Source organism: Manacus vitellinus, unplaced genomic scaffold (genome assembly GCF_001715985.3).
Source record: "Manacus vitellinus isolate BGI_N305 unplaced genomic scaffold, ASM171598v3 scaffold_5_pilon, whole genome shotgun sequence".
NCBI lineage: Eukaryota > Metazoa > Chordata > Aves > Passeriformes > Pipridae > Manacus > Manacus vitellinus.
The window spans coordinates 30,801,158-30,820,363 of NW_021940682.1; the positions used below are offsets into that span (position 1 = coordinate 30,801,158).

General features: G+C 38.8%; 1 protein-coding gene across 1 annotated transcript in view; it reads right to left on the minus strand.

The window, feature by feature from the left end:
- The window catches only part of TRHDE (thyrotropin releasing hormone degrading enzyme), a 196,948-nt gene that overhangs the window by 36,724 nt on the left and 141,018 nt on the right, over positions 1–19,206 (minus strand). The window contains exons 10-12 of the mRNA XM_029963508.1: positions 12,551–12,639; positions 3,794–3,927; positions 3,640–3,695 (exon numbers count right to left, since the gene is read on the minus strand). Coding sequence (XP_029819368.1) covers positions 3,640–3,695; positions 3,794–3,927; positions 12,551–12,639 — 279 coding nt within the window. The remainder of the gene's footprint in view (positions 1–3,639; positions 3,696–3,793; positions 3,928–12,550; positions 12,640–19,206) is intronic.

Sequence of the window (19,206 nt, forward strand, 5' to 3'; positions counted from 1 at the left end):
ATCCTTGGAGTGTAAGAACAATTATTTAACAACACAGCTTCATGCTTTCTCATTCAGTGCTTCAAGAACTGGAAACAACAGTAACTATTTTAGGTGACAGTAAAATAGATATTCCCAGTCACATCTGGTCCAACACTGATTAACATTAAATACAAACCAGACCTATTTCTTTCACATAATATTGGATTAAGTCAACCAGTTTAATGAGGGAAATCTTTTATGAAGATTTAGAGCCCATCAAAGAAGAACCAGGAGGGACACAACACTCTTAACATTGAGTGATTTATCTTATCCTATATGGTTAAGTAGTTTTGAGAGGTCAGGTGCATGTTTCTCTCCATTAACTGTCAGTGCAGTACAAGGTGAGAATGTCAGATTTACAGGTCTACCTTTGGGATGCCTAAAGTAAAATGGGAGGCATCCCACCTCACATACTCACTAACTGATCACTTATAGTAAGGAAAGAGAAAGACAGGAGAAGTTGACAGCCTTACTCATGCTTAAAACAGTGGGATCTTCATTATTTATTGTGACATTGCTTATTGGAGCTATCTGAAATTACCTCTGCTTTGTTTAAGCTTAGAAGAGAACCACAGTTCTATTTGTCTTCTCTCAGCTTCTCGGCTTTCTTAGTCAACATTTACTAGTACATTTACTAGAATCAACATATTTTCAAACTGTACTGAAACTTCATACAAAGCGAAAGATAAAGGATCTTCAAGAAGAAGGGAAGAGTGTTATTCCTGCTCAAGAATGCGGGGCATAAATTTCCCTAAGCTACGTTACTGCCAAGACTACAGCTTTCCAGATCTTAAGGGTGTGTGCATGCATGCACTACCACTGAGAACAGAATTATGCTTAAAAATCTGGAAAACAAGCAGGTTGTAACTTTCTTTTGTGGTTATTATTCCACTTAACTCTCTTTGACGTGTTATGTTAACCAAATTACACCAAGAAGGAAGATGAAGGAATGTATTTCCATGTAAAATGGGTAAAAAATTATGAAATTAAAGCTATAGATCTTAAAATATTCCTTGGTAGTAACAATTCCTTTATGTTTTTTATATTTGAGAAATCATTATGCTGGACAGTAAAAGGATAATAAACCTTTTGAAGGAATGAAATCAAAAACACCTTTAAAAAATAAAATGTGGTGCTCCAAAATAATTTATATGAGCAATTTTCTTCATATTTCTTGAGATCTAAATATTATTAAATTCTATTAAAGATAAGACTAGTACTTGTTCCACAAACAAAATCAAGTAGCAGTAAAACTACATAGAAATAATCATATTAGGACCTACCATATTAGGATAGTGAAAAAATTGAGTTAAATCCTTTTGGTGTTATCTGTATCAAGTTCAACAACACATTAGAGAGTACTGTAGAAGTTTCTAAGAAATACAGTCTCTTCAGTACAGTAAAAAGAACTGTTTATATTAGAAATTATTTTTAAAAGGACCAGCATGAATTTAAGTAGTTATGTTTTAATTTTGGAATTATTTCATCACTGAAAATAATAGTTAGGGATTAAAGTATGTATTCCACAGTTCTGTCTCTCAAAATATGTATATTTATAGTTGTAGACAAGAAGATAACACATCGATGCAACTGGGAACCAAAACCGAGGGCTGAATTACTGTTAAAAACAGCCGATCTTCTCAGAAGTCAGGTCTGAACTACCAATTACTGCCTCTATGCCTGGTCAATAAGGTTACTCACCTTTTCTCATGTCACAGTCAAAGACAAGTGTATGCATTTAATCTCCCCATCACGTAATGTCATATGGGCAGGGAGAAACGCACATTGTGCAATGTGGACGAGCATCAGCACCGCATCCACAAGGCAGGTAATATCCAAATCATGGTACTGTTCCAAAAGAAAGTGAGGCAACTTTCTGCACTGTGCCTTGCAGCCAAGGGAGGCACTAGCTAACAGCACTCTGATCATAATAAAATTCAAAATGCTGTATAAATGCTGTACAAATTCCAGAAATGCTCAATGGAACTGCTTTTCCATTCTGTGTGAAAAGCACCACACAGAAAAAAACAGTCTGTTCTAGCAGATTACAAGAAAAGAAAGATATTGGGAAAATGATATAACAATACAAGTGTAGTGGGTTTCTGTGGCTGAGTTTTGGTAGCAGGGGGTGGACTACAGAGGTGGTTTCTGTTAGAAGCTGCTAGAAGCTTCTCCTGTCCCATGGAGCCAATGCCAGCTGGCTCCAGGATGGAATTCCTCCTACTGGCCAAGGCCAAGCCATCAGGAATGATAGTAATGCCTCTGTGATAACATATTTAAGAACAGAAGGTTGTTGCGCAGAAGGATTCCAGACAGGGAAGAGCAAAGTGAAAACATGGGAACAAACAAGGTAAACACCAAGGTCAGCGCAGAAGGAGGGGGAGGAGGTGATCCAGTTGCCAGAGCTGTGGCCCCTGCGGACCATGGTGCAGACCACGGTGGAGCAGCTGTGCCCCTGCAGCCCATGGAGCACCATCGGGGTGTAGAGACCCACCTCCAGCCCATGGAGGAGCCCATGCTGGAGCAGGTAGATGCATGAAGGAGGCTGTGACCCCGTGGGAGGCCCAAGATGAAGCAGGGTCCTGCTGGAGACCTGAAGCCCATGGAGAGGGAAGCCCACGCTGGAGCAGGTTTTTCCCAGGTAGGACTTGTGGCACCTGTGGGGACCCACGTCGGTACAGCTCATTCATGAAGGACTGCACCCCATGGAGGACTGATCCACAGGACAGCAGTTTGAGAAGAACTGCTGCCCAAGGGATGGACTCACGCTGGAGAGGTCCATCAGGGACTGTCTCCCGTGGGAGGGACCCCATGGGAGCAAGGGAAGGACTCCTCTCTCTGAGCAGGGGCAGAAACAACAACTGACCGTAACCCCCTTCCCTGTCCTCCTGCACTGTGGGGCAGAAGGGAGAACATGGAAAGAAGGAGGTGTTGGGGGAAGATGTTTCTAAAACTGTTTTATTTCTCACTCTTTGGCTCTTATCCTGTTAGTAATAAATTTAAGTACTATCCCCTCTTTGAGTCTGTTTTGCCCATGAAGGTAATCAGTAACCGACCTCTCCCAGCTCTTAACTCATGAATCCTTAGCTGTTTTTTTCTCTCTCTTCTGTCCAGTTGCAGAGAGAGAGTGAGAGAGTGGCTTTAGTGGGTACTGGGCATCTGGCCAGAGTCAACCCACTACAACAAATCAGGGCAAAAAAAATTACTAAAGCTTAAAGGTGCCTTCCATAACAAATTAAACACACCACAAGGGTCAGTTATAAAAAAAAAAAAAAAAGGAGAGGCAGGATATTAGGGAGAAACAGAAGAAAAAACCTTCATTCATTAGAGAAAGAGGAAAGAGATTATTTATCTTCAAAGTGTAAAATTGAACTTGCTGCAAAATTGATCAGATATCTTCAGACTTGGAAATACCCTATGGCAATTATTGATCAAGAGGAGTGAACGTGCCACAGACCAGGTTTCTGTGCCACAAAAAAAGGAGGAGAGGGGACGCAAAAGAACTTCCATATGTTTAAGACATATATAAGTTTGAAGTACACTCAACTGCTGAGTTAACAGCTGCATGAGCTATTGCAGCAATGTGTATGAGGATAGACGATCTTCAGGAAAACATACCTGGCTAGATTGAATGCATCATCGATTAAGCCTGCTCGATTACTGACAGAGATAACCTGTGAGGGCCAAGCACAAAAATTGAACCATTTAGGGTGATGGAACAGTGAAGGTTCACCTATGAAAGCAGATTTTAGGGATGAGAATAGGAGCTTACCTCATGGTTCCTTGTTAGCTGATTAATTAGCAGTCTCCAATTCCTAATATCATAATTAACTCTAAAGTAGCCAGTCTGATTGATGTTCCCCAGCAACCAACCTGCCTCTTCAAAAGCAGGAATTCTGTGGTGTTCTGGAAACAACAAGAAGGGAAGGGGTTTTGGTTTTAAATTTAAAAATTATAAAGACATATCAGTGAAATTTTCTCCTTCTTTAAGTATACACGAAGGCAGTAAAATTAAGCGAAAGACTAACAAAAACATTGTGCTTGATTAACAATAATCTCCTTTATCTGTTCTGATGTAGAGAGATGCCAGCTGACATTCCCATGGGGACCTTTTACCCACACAGAACGCCAAGTATGCTTTTTTGTCCCCTGGAAAATATTATTTACGTGAGAAGTACACATCTTAAGTTTGGTACCCTCATTCTGGTGATGCTAAAACAGCTTTCTACAACTGTAACTCAAATAATTCAACGGATATGTTATAGAGAGAAGACTAAACCTGTGATTAAAAAAGTAAATTCCTAAGTATTTCTGCATGTATTTGATGAAGCTTTTCCATTGGATTCTAAATTAAAGTATTCCCAGTACAGCTTCTAGCTACTAACCACTGAGAGGCTGCTCTTTAGAGCTAGAACCTTATATCAACTAACCTGTTCTTCATCTTTCCTCTCATTTTAAGAAATCACTTCGGGGCAGAAAGTCTAAATTTATTACAGTATTTCTACAGTCAAGTATTCCACAACTATTTGCAGGACTAGGGATTTCAACAACAAAAACACGTTGAACTCACAATACACACTTTTGTTTCACTATGGAAAGAATTACCATAGGATGAAGCCTCAGGCTTTAGTGTTTCTTGAAGAAATCTTCAATCTAGTAAATTATTCTGACAAAACTAATCATGAACCAGAACTCACTAAAAATTCCAAAACTTTTTTTTTACTATAATAAAATCAGTTTGTACATTGTTGAAGGAACAGTTTTCTCAGGTATTTTAAAAATAAAAAAGAAATACATAAAATTTGTTATAAATGTAATTCCATCAGGGAATTGCTTAGTATGCTTGAATTCCCTGAAAGTAACAATCAGGAAAAAAGTTAACAACGTGGTCTTTACAATTCGCACATGTTATCTAGTAAACAGATTTACTAAAGAAAGTGATTTGTTTCAGTCTTTCTTATAAAAAAAGTAATTTCTGAGTAAATAATAGATGACTAGGACTACAAATAAAAGTTATGCTTCTCCCTCAACTAAGCAAACCCACAAATAACTATTATTTTAAGGTGCAATAAATACAAAGATCAGCAAGACCCCAATCTTAAAGACACATAATTATATGTGCAAATTCATGGAGCTGCATCATGCACATGAATTTAGACAAAAAGCTGCAGGATTAGAAAATAAAGTCCTCATCTCTCCTAGGGAGTTCTGAAATCATTAAAACATCTTAAAAATACACTTCTTAGAAATATTAAGCTTAGAATAACTCAGTTGTTGCCTACTCAATTCAACTGTTATTGCTCCTTTAGGGTTTGTCTAACAGACTCTTACCAGCTCAATTTAATTACTCTATATAAACAAATGAGAAAAAAAATACAGACCCCTGGGTTTAGTGAAAATAATCTGTGATAAAGCACCAAGTGGACATATTCTTTAGGAGCCAAGATATCCTGCAGAAATTGGACTGAGAAAATCAGAATGAAGTCCTACAACTCTGTGGACTTCCCAAGCATTCATACTGTCAAAGCACCTAAGCTGCTTTTGCCACACAGTCTGATTTGGGACAAGGTTGTAACACTGTGTGTCCCTTCTTCCACAGGGGTCTAATAAACACTGGGCTGTGCAGCTCAGTCCTTAGCAAACTCTCTTAGACTGCTATACTGAAATTGCTCTTCTGTTTAAATCCTTTTTTCACTGGACCCAACATCAGAACCACCCCACTGCACCATGCTACTTAGAGACGACTTGAATCCTGTTTCCTGTGTAAACTTATAAAAACATTACTGTAGAAAAATTATATGAGATTGTAACAATTTACACCATAGTGATAAAGGCATTTTCTTAGAACAGATTTGGATCAAATATCTCCCGTAAAAAAAGGGAGAGAAGAAATTTGAATCCAGATCTACTCCATCCTATTTATTTTTCCCAGTGTGGCACTTTGAATACAGCCTGTCACCCCTAAACACCAGCTATATTCTTTACCAACATAGTGGGTTTCTTAAAGAAACAGAAAAAAGTACACACTTCTGGATCTAGGAGACACTGCTGAGGGAAAGGATGACTTTAAGAGTTTCTCTGGGTTTTTAGGGGCATACTACCATGGTAGGGTCAGGAGCGGGCTGCTCACTCTGGGCAGAAAATCCTATCACCTTAATGCAGTACAGCCTTCTGCCCATGTTCTTCAGTTGCAAACTAGCCTCTAAATACCACCATTCCTGAAAGCAGCTACTTTTGACTGCTTAATCCCCACACCTCTATGATACTACCTAAAAGCATACCAAATGGGCTATAAGCCTTTCTTAAGCATTATCTGGGTAAATAAATTCATTAAATGGAAATTTTCAAAATCAGATGTAACAGAAAAATACATACCCTTGTTCTTGTTTCAGTATTTGAGGAAATTACTTCTGCTTTAATAGAGTATTGAATGGTACTTGCCAGTCAAATATGACAAGTTCTAAATAACCTATTTCATAAGTAACAGCTATGCAACATCCCCAACACACATGGCATTAAAGGAGAATATCTTTCAGAAGCTTGATGGCATTACTGCTGTTTTGGTTAGTTTAAATACAACCATAACCACTTGCTATTATTTTCTGGTAAGACTGCTCATGTGTTGACTTTCTCCTGAAATATGGAACAGGAATCTTTCACACCTTCTCAGCTAATATAAAAAGGTGGTTATTTCAAGGAGCTGCCTGATGCATGTGCTTCACACAGTTCTATATTATTTAGTAGAATTTGATATTTGTGTTTGTCAATTCTCACATTTTCCTATAAAAGAAATTCTTTGTTTTGGTGATTATAGCATTAAAAATGTCTATACACCTGGGTAATGTCTCCACTTACTAAAAACACATTTATTAGTCTCCTGTTAAAAGTATTATAGTTAGGGAAAAGCTAGTAATTCAGTGTTAAATTCTGTATTACAACACTCATGACTTTCTAAACAACAACAAAGACTTAATTTGAAATGAAATCTATCTTTGACAGTTTTAGTTCACCTCTTAAAATTCAATCTAAAATATATATCCAGTTGTATTTGAGATTAAAGGGAAATTTTTTTTAATCTTCTTTCATCAGAAAGTGTTTTTCCATGGTTGTGTTTTCTCTGGATACCTCAGAAAACAATGCTGCTCTGAAACTTCCAGTTTTGCCACATACATACAGGAAATATTTACAAGGAAATGTTTAAGTTTTATGACATTTGTTTTGAAGGAAGAAAATCAGCTAGGGTCTTATTCCCAGTTTCTCTGCTCTCAAAGTGTGAGACAGTCCTCCAGCTGGTGCTACCTGCACGTGGCTTGAAGTTCTGTGCTCTCCCAGCTCTCGAGCAACTTCAACTCCTTCAAAACCAGCAAAAATGATGGAAGTCTGCTCCTCCACATGGTAACCCGAGCACCATGTGAGGCAGGTCTGGGAGAAGGGCACTCCTCTGGAACTATGTCAGTGCTGCAAAGAGCATAGCTAAACACAGTTCCACTACCATTTCAAATGTTCAGACTCACAGTTGTTATTTTAACTCTTCATTTTATACAACCCCTAGCATACTAAGAAATTGGCTTATGCTGGGAGAACTCACTCCATTTTGTTGCAAAAATAACTGCACAAGTGTAGCAAAATTCTATGTCAAGAACAGAAAGTGAAATTTTTCTGGCAAATAAAAACGTTCCATGAGGAAATTCATCATAATCCCAATATTTTGTGAAAAGATACTGACTAACTAAATTCTACAAATCTTCTTGCTTGAACTTTTCATATGGGGAGAAGGAAACCAGAAAAAAAAATTCTATCTCACTTGCCATGTAGCCATAGCTCCATGATGAAAGAAAATGTTTTGGTATAGGGAATAACACAATAAATGAAGGTCATCAGGAAATATGATCAAAATGATCAAGTTCTATCTCACATAATCTTTCCTCAGACTACCCTTCCATCCATTAACATTCCTATATGATGGAACTGCTAAAGTCTAAGGTGATACACAGTGTAAGCAGCAGTCTTCTGTCTCTTCCTCCTGCTTTTGAAAGATACAAGAGTGGAGTCTGGAAGCAACATAGGTAAAGCTCAGCAGCTGAGTCTCCGAAAGGAAAAAAAAAGGTATTTTTCTAAAGCTACAACTAATGCTCTCTTTCCCAGTGGGCAGCTAGCAAACCCCAGCTCAGAAGCATCTGTCTCCTACAAAACACTTCATGGAGGAGAATCTGACAGTCAAGTGGCTTACAGCTAAAGTAGAGATTTAGCTAATAGGAGGTGGCATAGTAAATTGGGACTTGTTGTTGGAAGTCAATTTCCATGGTGAACTTCCTTTCCCCCATCTTATGGCAATCCTGAGGAGATACAGCAGTCTGAATAGCAGTCATTTTATCAGAGGCAGAGAAGTTCATCAGAGGAATATTTCCCCAGAACATAAGAAACCAGTCAACAAACAGGAGGTGGGGATGGAAAGGACAGACTGTAAAGCTGTGTCAGTCAGTTCAGCAACACTTACTGAGTTGCATGGAGATGTTTCCTACTTGGAGACTGAGCACCAGAACAATGATGCCCAGGGAACAGCAAGTCTGCCTTTATCAAAAGCCCTGCTCGCCTGTTGAAAATGGATGCTACCTAAACCTCCTCACTTCAGGTCATGGTCAGTTCTTCTGCATTTGCCGAAACATGACAGGTGAGCCTGTGCTTCCACACTTAGTATGCCTTCAGCAGCAATTGCCAACACCTCCCCACAAGCCCAGCTAAGCAGTCATCTTGTGAGGCTGTAATGGGTTCAAAGCCAGTCCTTGACTTTTTATCCACTACTTTTGGGGGGATCCCAAAACACTGTGGATACATGGTTATAGATTATTACAGCAACCACAAAAGAGGCAACTTATCTAGGCGAAACAGAAACAAGCCCTAGATTTATGACAAAGCAGAAGTTTGTAACACCAATGATTTCCCCAGTGGTAGTGAAATTTATCATTCAGCAGATCTGCAAGACTAAGGCACAAAGAGCATTGCAGCCACCTTAGTGTGATATCTCTGACCTCAGCATGGATAGGAAGGTTAATCATAAGATATCTCCTTTGTGACTGGTTTACACTCACTTGAAGCAGAACACCCTCATCCATGGCTATAGGGAGTGAACAGGGAAAAAGTGGTGGTGACCTATCTGTGCAGAACTCTGAGAGCAAACAAGACAGATCCATTTCACACACCAGACAAACTAAGCGAGTAAAATGATCATCATCTGGTGGCAGGTATATGAACTGATGAGTACAAACATGGTTACAAAAATGCCACGGCTCACTGGGTAAGGAGAAGAAAGACTGGCAGAAGCATTTGGAAAATGAAAAGCTTCCAAAACTATAACTACGTACCTTCCACAAACAGGTGGGAAGAGATATATTGAAAATGAAACATCTTGGAGACAATAAACTTCATCAGACAGTTGCCAACGTCTGGCATTGTCTTCCCTACAGGATTTGCTGCAAAGGATAATGAATTACATCTCAAAAGAGACACTGCATAGCTGTAATTTCCAGAGCGGGCCTTTACTGAAGAGTGGACAGAATTAGCACTGTTGCCAGCAGCTGGGATGATCTACAGTTATCTGAACTAATCCTGCTCAGCATATTGAACAATCACTTATCTGCATGCTCACTATCTCTGGTATAGAGCCAGACACTGACAGGATGAGTAGAGAGCAGCAACTCAATCACCCTACATTCATGTGGCTCTCACAAAACTGGATAGCGACCTCTTATCCCTTGTTCATGAAAATGCCAATTGGCATCCTACAATACCTTGATGAGGTCACAGACTCAAAAAGGATGCAAAAATCAGCAGTTCTCTCTCTTGCCTCTCTGGATGTACATGAAGGAAAAGACTCTTCCATCAGCAAATAACCATCCTAGGTGAACTCTAGTGCAAGGCAGGGGATTTACTCCCCTGAGATATTATTTGAAATACCAGAAAAAAGGAATATTTCTTGATGGTAATATATGTAGCTATTTCAAAATTGCTATGGTTTTGTTTCTCTCAGATAACCCACGGACAAGGTTCATTTTATTGAAAAATTTAAGTGATATGCCAAGATATCATAATGGTAGTCATTAATTTGAACCCTCTTCACTATTGGCAGCAGAAATGAGGTCTGTGATCACTAATACATGGCAAACAAAAGAGAGCTGTTCATTACCTCCTATCCACTGGAAGCTCTTCCAGCATGACAGTTTGGTTAAAAAGAAGGAATTGCCTACTCTTTCCTCAAAGGGCACAGAAACCATCCTCGTGAACAGCATTTATTCCAAACTTGATTTGAGTATCTCATTCAATTATACTCAAATGAAGAACAATGTGACCACTCCCAATCTTCCAAATATCCTTTGGAGTAGTTTGTTTCACCTCCAACTTGCAGAGTTGTTCCCAGACTACTCATTGGGACAACACTGAAGTTGTGTCCTCTGTACAACAGAATGTCTTCATGATTCTTCCGGTCCACAAAAATCAATCCTGGGAACTGTCCTTTGGAGTCTCAGAATCCCTCCCACATCCCCACAAAACAAACATACCAGCTGCAGAAAAACTCCAGGAGTAACACAAAATCCTCTATACCAGCCTCAATACATAACAGCATGTACAATGTACACATTGAGTACATTCAGGGATGTTCTTACTGACTTTTTATGTTGAGGAATTCTCCAGCTGAGCTAGATAACGATAAGTAGAAGCAAGAGGACATGCTTGATGTAGTCATAAGTTTACAGCCTCATTTTCAATGAGGCACAGTAAGTGAATGAGTGAGTGAAAGTAATGAGGACGAACAAGGATAATGGCAATAGATCACAGTGCCATTGATTTGCTATACAGGAGACAGATGACTCGGAAAGGTTCCTCTTTAATTTCTATATAGTAGCCACCCCAAAATAATTGCTTACACTGGCCATCATTAATTTGTTGATTTCTTGAAGGCATTCCAATAGGAACAGTAGATCTTAAAAGAGTGGGTAGCAGTTTTATGGACTTGTTCCTCCGCAGCACTCTGCATGCAAAAAGCAATGAGGAACCATCTGTGTAGATAACAGTGATATAATGAACTTTGAAGGTAAGAGCGAAGGGAAGGAGGCATGCATGTGCAACCTAATGAGATGAGATGAGGTGATCAACTCCCTCTGAAGTCAGTGGGAATCTTTCTGATAACTTCAATGAGAGTTCAGTCAAGCCCTAAAGGACAAAAGTAGAGCAGGTCATTAACGCAGGCTGTGAAAGTGCAAACAGGTTTGAAGTATTTCAGAGATGTTCATATTAAAAAGTATGGCCAATGTAGTAAGTTTCTGAGAAGTGAAGCAGCATCTGTATGCTCTTACTAGAGTATACAGGTACAAAAAGTGCCCTGATCACAGGCACATTTCTAGATCATTATATCATGGGAGCGGTATAAAACATGTTGCTTTCTCATAGGCTGTAAATGATCAGGGTAAAGAAACACACCCTATACCACTAGAAATTTGGAGTACTCAGATTTCTACTGATCACGCACCATACATCTCCATTCCTACTGGCTATTGAGCTCTATGTGACTAATATATTATAGTAACTTATAAAAGAGGAAAAGAAGTCTCACACAGGTTTGACACCCTCATCTCTCCCAATATATTTCTATCAGAGGGAAATCTCTATACCCTTCTAATTTTACAGGAAGGGATCGTTTCTCCCTGTACAGCCCATGTGTCAAGGGGATGCGTGGATCCTTCTTTTCCCTTCCATATAATCCTTCTATTCAAGTGTCCATATGTCTTCCCTCACTCTCTTCAATTCCAGTCCAAAATTGTCAGACAATGTAGCATGAAGTGCTAAGGAAATAAATATTTCAGGACATTGCTATGGTGGGATTTTTTTTTTTTTTTAGGTGATAAAAAAACACTGGTAACTAGCACTCACTGTCCTCAGGACAATAACTATTACTGTTATGATCATGTAGGAACTGAGGAGGAAGAAAAAAAGTAATAAGCAGAATAATGTACTTTTGAGGTCCAGCATATGGTTATCTAATAGAGAGAACAAATACTTTTGATAGATCAATAAGGAAAATTTTAGTTACAGCAAACATTTCTTAGCCCTGGTTCAGACCACGGATCAGAGTCAAAAATTATAGAATTCTAAATTTACTAAATCATACTCATCAGATGCTTTGCTATAAAATAATACATTTCACTTTCACCAATCAATAAATGAATTGCATTCATCAATGATTTGATATGTGTTGCCAAATATAAAATACTTAGCATTTAGTTACATATTTCTATGTAAAAGCTTTACATCATACTGTCTAAATTCTGCAATAATTATAAATCTAGCTTGTTGCTCATCTTTCATTCCTCCTCCCTCCCTTCCCAGCTCTCCTTTTTTTTTGTAATTCATTTTAAGTAGTTAAACCTGGGTGCAGAGCAACTAAACAATTATCTAGGATCAATTCCAAAGAAACAGTTGAGGAAAACACAAGTATGCTTTATGAGATTCCACTGGGAGGAAAGTTTATTTTTACCTGATTTGTTAGACACCCATATAATTGCCTCTGATGAGATGTGGCTCGTATTTCCTACTGCAATTGTTAATGGAATCTGCCACAAGTAGCTGCAAGACAAAGGAGGGGGAATCTAAGAACAAAAATACTGAACTGATTCTTCTCACAGCAATCAGGGATCATGTCAAAGAAATCAAAACACAATTTTAGTAGCACTGTAAAGATCTGTGGATTCTAAGAAGTTACTCTGATTTTGAAATGCATTTGCTATTAGCAATAAAACAATGAAAAAGTCATTCATTTAAAAAAACCTCCTAAATTATATTTTACATTTTTCACACACTATCATTATATGAGAACTTTTTTGCAAGGCTTTTCCTAATTTTACAAAATGATTCGCAAAAGAGGAAATAATGATTTCTCATATAAAGAAGAACACTTTTTTATATTTTCGTAGAAAAAGACTACCAGTTTAAAAATAACATACTCTTCTAGTAACTTCTGAAAAAGCTACAATTAGCTTTCCTTGCTGCTGGTTTATAAAAACAAAATGAATGGGATGGATCTCCACTTCTTTGCACCATTTATTATCACCTGTGCATATGCAAACTTGACAAAACTTGCTGCATGTGGTTTGGTGATAAACTGGTGTAATCAGACCCCAAATTCCTTATAGGGTATTAAAAATTGTTTCTCATTTGGATTAAATGTTATAATTTACCTAAAATTTTTATATAACATCTTTTTCTTAATAAGTAGAAATTGACTGCATGAAATCAATTTTTGGGGCGAGGACAGAAAGGATGAATTCCTGCATGTCTTCATGACCTCTATTCCTGAACTCTCAAAAGTACCATTTCACCAGTCAGTGAAAGAGTGGACATTTCCCTGACAGGCCTGCCACATCATTTTGTAAACCAGTCAAGAGGAAGCACTCAGTAATGACACCACCTTTGCTGGTCTTTGAGTAGGTGGTCTAGGGGGAGTATTTATGCAGTTAAGCAAGGCAGCATGGCAAGAGAATGGCCTCAACTCAGATATCACTGTATACTACCACTTTGATACCAGGTACATATTTTTTGACTGATTGCATTAAAATAGTGCGAGTGTGGGCCAGTTCTTGATGTCAGCATCAGCTTCTCTCCTGCTAGTACGCAGCATTGCAAAACTAGCCTATGGTGCTAAAAAACCAATTGGTTTTGCTCCTTTCCACTTATCCAGAAGCCTAATGCACTGAATTACAAAAATTACAAACACCACCCAGATGTTCCACAACTGCAGTCAACATGGGCTGGCTTGCCAGGGTGGCATTTGCTGGCCTGACTTGGAGTCTGGGGAAGAGAGAGAGACCCCTACTCTGCCTCCACACTTTGCTCCCGGCTCCCCACACGTTTGCAAAGAGCCCTCAGCACGCACAGGGATTTGTATTACTTAGAACAGAATCATGTGTGCTGGGAAACACTTGATCATTCAGCAGCGATTCAGCAGAGGGGGAGATATTTGGGTAGCCATACAGCTGAAAGAGCTATGAATGATAGTAGAAAGGAAACATGGCATTTATTACCAAGTGGGAGAAGAAAAAGGTTCCATGTGATTTTAGGTTCTCTGAGTGTTGGTATCATGACTGGGAAAACTCAGATCTACTCCTGCACTGAAGATAAGCTCCACATGAGTACATGCCCTGGCAGACATTTTTTGGATAATTGAGCTGTGGCATTTGAAGGTGCTTATGGCTTTATCAGTCTGCCCATTCCTTGTGCTGAACATTGACACACTCCATAGCATGGCCAGCAGAAAAGAATGTCCACTAGGTGCACAAGCTTCTGCAGTTCTCTATCTGGGGTCCTCACACAAAGTTACCCTCCTTGTAGGCTTAACCAATATTCTGGACTGTGAACTGGAGCAATGAGATGAAAGTGTGTTTTGTATCCTGCTGCTTCTGCTACAGTGTCAGTAATTTCTGGGTTCAACAGGTGAGGGCACTCAGGGAATGCTGCAAAGTGATGCACCAGATTATATTCACTACTCTCTTAACTACCTTATACCTTACTAGACATTCACTAGTGTCTGTCCAAAAAAACTCCTTGGAAATATATCACCTTTAAAACCATATCCAGTTCTAAATACTTGGTTCTCCAGAATGAAAAAGATGCTGGAAAACTGTGATTGAGAAAAACGAGGCAAAATTTGCATAAAGCTTTTACATTATTTGAAAGAACAGGAACACTGGTATATGAAAAAAAATAAAAACTGTATTTGCATGGAATTTTTATGACCTTTCAGCTCCTACTGAAAAAGCTAAACTGCAAAATAAAAGATACTGAGAGCTGTCTATGTAGATGATTTAAGCACATATATACACATTCACAAATATTCATGTATGAACATACACATGGACACCTGTTATTTTCAGAAGGAATTTCATAGAAATGTATTTTGCACATTGAAGTATCTATACAGAGAAGAATTTTATATTACTTGACATTATTTTGCCTCCAATTAAGATAAATCCCACTGAAATAAGGGCAGATCCTTCTCTGAAAGGTGATCCAGCTGTCACAAAAGCTACTCCTCAGAAAATATGTGTGGATTTAGTTAGGGAGACTAGTACTGGCAAATTTAACTTTTATCTCCCCAATATGAGAGACCTCATGATGTTCTTGGTGCTCTCCAGAACCTCCAAATCTCACTCTCTTGACTATTAGTTTCCCAGGTGAACCACGGGTTTCCTTTTAATAGGCATCTCCAGAAACATATTTTTCCTACTTTATTGCTGCTGTTCTCTCTGTTTATCTGTTTTCTCATTCCATTTCTCTTCATTCTCAGAGAAACTTCTGCTGCTGTTGCAGAAGCAGCTGTGGCCAACTTTTTCTATCTATGTGAGAGAGACGTATCTGGCTCACTTTTCAAGACGACAGCTTCCACTCACTGAGTGATCTGTACAGACTTTGTTCTCCAGGTGTGACTGGGAAGAGGCAAACTTTGTTTGCACTTTTCTATCACAGTATTCTGCTTTGTCTGTGAGTAGTGTAGACCTATTATTAATATTTTGGGAGCACCACCAGTGTGCTCTCAGTATGTATTTGTCATTAAAAAAGAAAAGGAAAGGTTCCCGGTATTTCAGATTTTGCACACCTCTTCAACTACTTTTTCACGTTAATGAATGTTTTTGCTAAGATGTAAACCCATACATTTTCAAGATTCATTACGGTTACCCCCAGTAACCATAATGTGCCAAGCTTCATGTAGGCATTAGCTGGCACTGGTGAAACCCCAACCATCATCTTCTGTGACTCAGTTTCTCTGGCATTAATTCAATTGTGCAAGGTGATGTCAACTGAGCTGTCACAGGGTACTTGAGATATCTGCCATGGGTTGTTAGATATGACAGAGCACCTAAGGATGCTCCCACCCTTGTAATGGCAGCACAAGGCAAAGTAAGACACCTTAGAACACCTTGAATGGCACCAGTCATCTGTGCAAGCAACTAAATGGGTCTCTCCCTCCACTTGATGTTGACCTCTCATAATTAAACCTGAGTTTCCCAAGGAAACTGTTCAAAACCAAGCTGCTTGTAAGAAAAAGAAGGCTTCAGCACAGATTTTCAAATACAGTATTTAAAACAGGCACTGCTGCAACATTTTATAAGTACTGTTTTAAATAAGAACTTTCAGTTTACTGATTCAAAAAAATGCAGGGAGAAGTTAAAATGACTGAAACTGAAATGTAAGGTAGTGAAATTACAGAACTGAAATGAATGTTCTAAACTAATTATTCCCCTATTTTTGCTTTGATTTTTGTCCTGATTCAATAGAGGGAAATGTTTTGATATGTTGAAAATTTCTGTGGGATGGGAATCCATTACTTGTTCATCAGTAACACTTACTAATCTTTGTAAAGTATTTTGAGAACATAACAATCTAAGACCTTATATCACTGAGAGATATGATTAAAGCTATTTAACTCAAAGTGAGGCATAAAAATAGTTCAAGAGTAAAAGGCATAAAACAAGAATCCAAGAGTAAAACTGACTGGTTAAAACACCTACCCCCTTTTTTTGCCACTAGAACTTAATAACCAAAATACTAACTCAGTCTCTTCAGTTAAAGATAACAGTCTGGTACGTCCAGAGTGGGTGAAGATGAGAAACAGAGAGCAAGAACTCCTTGGCGTTAGTTTCCTGTTCTCAGCTCTCTCCAGATGGAAATGCTGGAATCTCATGTACACACACATATCTTAGGTGAGCAGCACTGAGTCTGAGGAGGGGACGCTTTCCCAGTGTGGCCCTTGCAAACATTGGTGATTCCCTGAATAAGTTAGGATGCTGATAAGCATTTCTTATTAAGGGAATATTTTGCTATGAGCCATCTGCATGAACGTATGTTGTTCGGATTTCAGGGACAAAAGAACACAAAAGCAAAGTAACAAGAAAATCTGACCTTTCAGAAAGCAAGTAAATATTATAGAACAAAAATTAAAATTTGAAGATTTGTACTTTTCCTTTGGTTGAATACTTGGCTGATCTCCAGAGACATATACAAATAGTGGCTAGTAAAAGATGCATTTAGCTGCATGACTGCAAAAGTTTCTGGCTAATAACCTTAATGCTTATTATAAATTAGAAGGCACACAAATTTGATAATATGAACTAAGTAAAGGATTGTGTGACATTAGGACATTAAATAAATATAGAAGGAAGAGAGTAGAGATCTCTCATTACTTCTGATGCCTTAAGCCCCTAATTTTTTTTTTATTTTTCTAATATTGGTAAGTCTTATAAAGTTTTATAAGTAGATTTTAAAAGCAGCAACCCTCCCTCCTTTGTCCCTTGTCCCTTTCCCTTTCTCTCTAGCACCCTTGTTTACACATTCCTTAACCCTCTTACCCCATTCTATGCTCCCTATATCAATCCTACTCTCGAACACAGCAGAAATGTTTAGTCTTTTGTCAAGGCAAGGCCTAGATTGTTGGCAGAACAGCATATCAGGGCCTAAACCACAGAACACAGTAAAAAATTGGGTAACTATGTACCCTTTGTGCTCTGAGGGAGAGGAAGATGGGATGAACAGGGGGTCCCGAAAGCCCTCCGACTCAATTCTCAGGGGGTGGACCTGGGGCGGACCAGAGTAAAGGCCACAGGGTGGACACATCTGGGATTGGATGGATGGTATTATAAAATGTAACATCTCAGGCACGGCCTGTGCACGTCTTGTAACATCTTAGCCTTGGCAAAATAAACCCTTTCTTATCTCACCCCTAATTAACTGCTCTGGAGATTTTTTCAGCACTTAACTCCCACGGCAACACTTCTTACCAAGACAAGTGCAATTTCTGTCAGCAAGGTTTGGAAGGTTTGGGCTACTGCTTCATAGTAGCCGGTATGGGGCTATTTTTTGGACTTGTGCTGAAAACAGTGTTGGTAACACAGGGAAACTTTAGCTATTGCTGAGCAGGGCCTACACAGCATCAAGGCCACCTCTCATCCCACCCTTCCAGCAAGGAGTCTTGGGGTGCACAAGAAGTTGGGAAGGGGCACAGCTGGGACAACTGACCCTAACGGACCCAAGAAATATTCCATACTATATGATATCATGCTCAGTATGTAAAGTTGGGGGAAGAAGGACGAAGTGGGGACATTTGGAGTGACCGCATTTGTCTTCCCAAGTAACTGTTATGCAAGATGGAGCCTGGCTTTCCTGAAGATGGCTGAATAACCACCTACCCATGGAAAGTGGTGAGTAAATTCCGTTTTGCTTTGCTTGTGCACACAGGTTTTGCTTTCTCTATTAAGCAGTCTTTATCTCAAGCCATGAGTTTTCTCACTTTTACTCTTCCAGTTCTCTTCCCCCATTCCAATGGGGGAAGTGAGCAAGTGGCTGCATGGGGCTTAGTTGCTGGCTGGGGTTGAACCACAATATAAGTCAAAAGAAAGCCTTTGTTTTCAGTGAATTTTGAATGTTAACATAGTGAAGGTTCAAAGATAATTTATTAATAACAGAAAACCTGAAAGTGTATTCATCTAATGTACAAAATTATGAGTTTTGTTGCAGTGATATCTGGAAGCATTTATTCCTAGGCTGAGATAAGGTGGTCATGGGAAACAAGTGAAAGTTGTTGAACAGCAGAACAGCTTTCAAGCTTCCTACTACAGAAAAAGATTACACATGAAGCAGAACTCAGCAGGATACAATTTTGTAAGCTACACTTTCTAGAGAGATTGTGTTGGGAAAGATAATTTAAAAGCATCACAGAGATTTTCCCAGGTTATTATATAGTATAGTACATCATTCAGTAAGAAGTAATTCAGGTTTGGGGGAAGCTCATGTGAATATTACAGGAAATCACATACTTTTATTAAGTGTGATTCTACAGATTGTTAGTTCTGTTTAATGGATAAGAAGCTGACAATATATTCATATTGTGAATATCATTCTCACAAGACTGAAGAACACAGAGATTTCATTAGATTTAATACGTGCCAGTAAAGCAATTGTAGGCTTTGCCCAGAGGCATAACACAACAGAATATGATGTTATTCCCTCTCTCATAAGTATTACACCTCCTACACTGAGACAGGGTGTCAAAGGATTCCTTGTACTCTGTCAGCATGGAAGATGGCACATAGGAAGGGGAGATTTCATTAACTTTGTAGCTAAGACAAATACAAGATGAAAAAT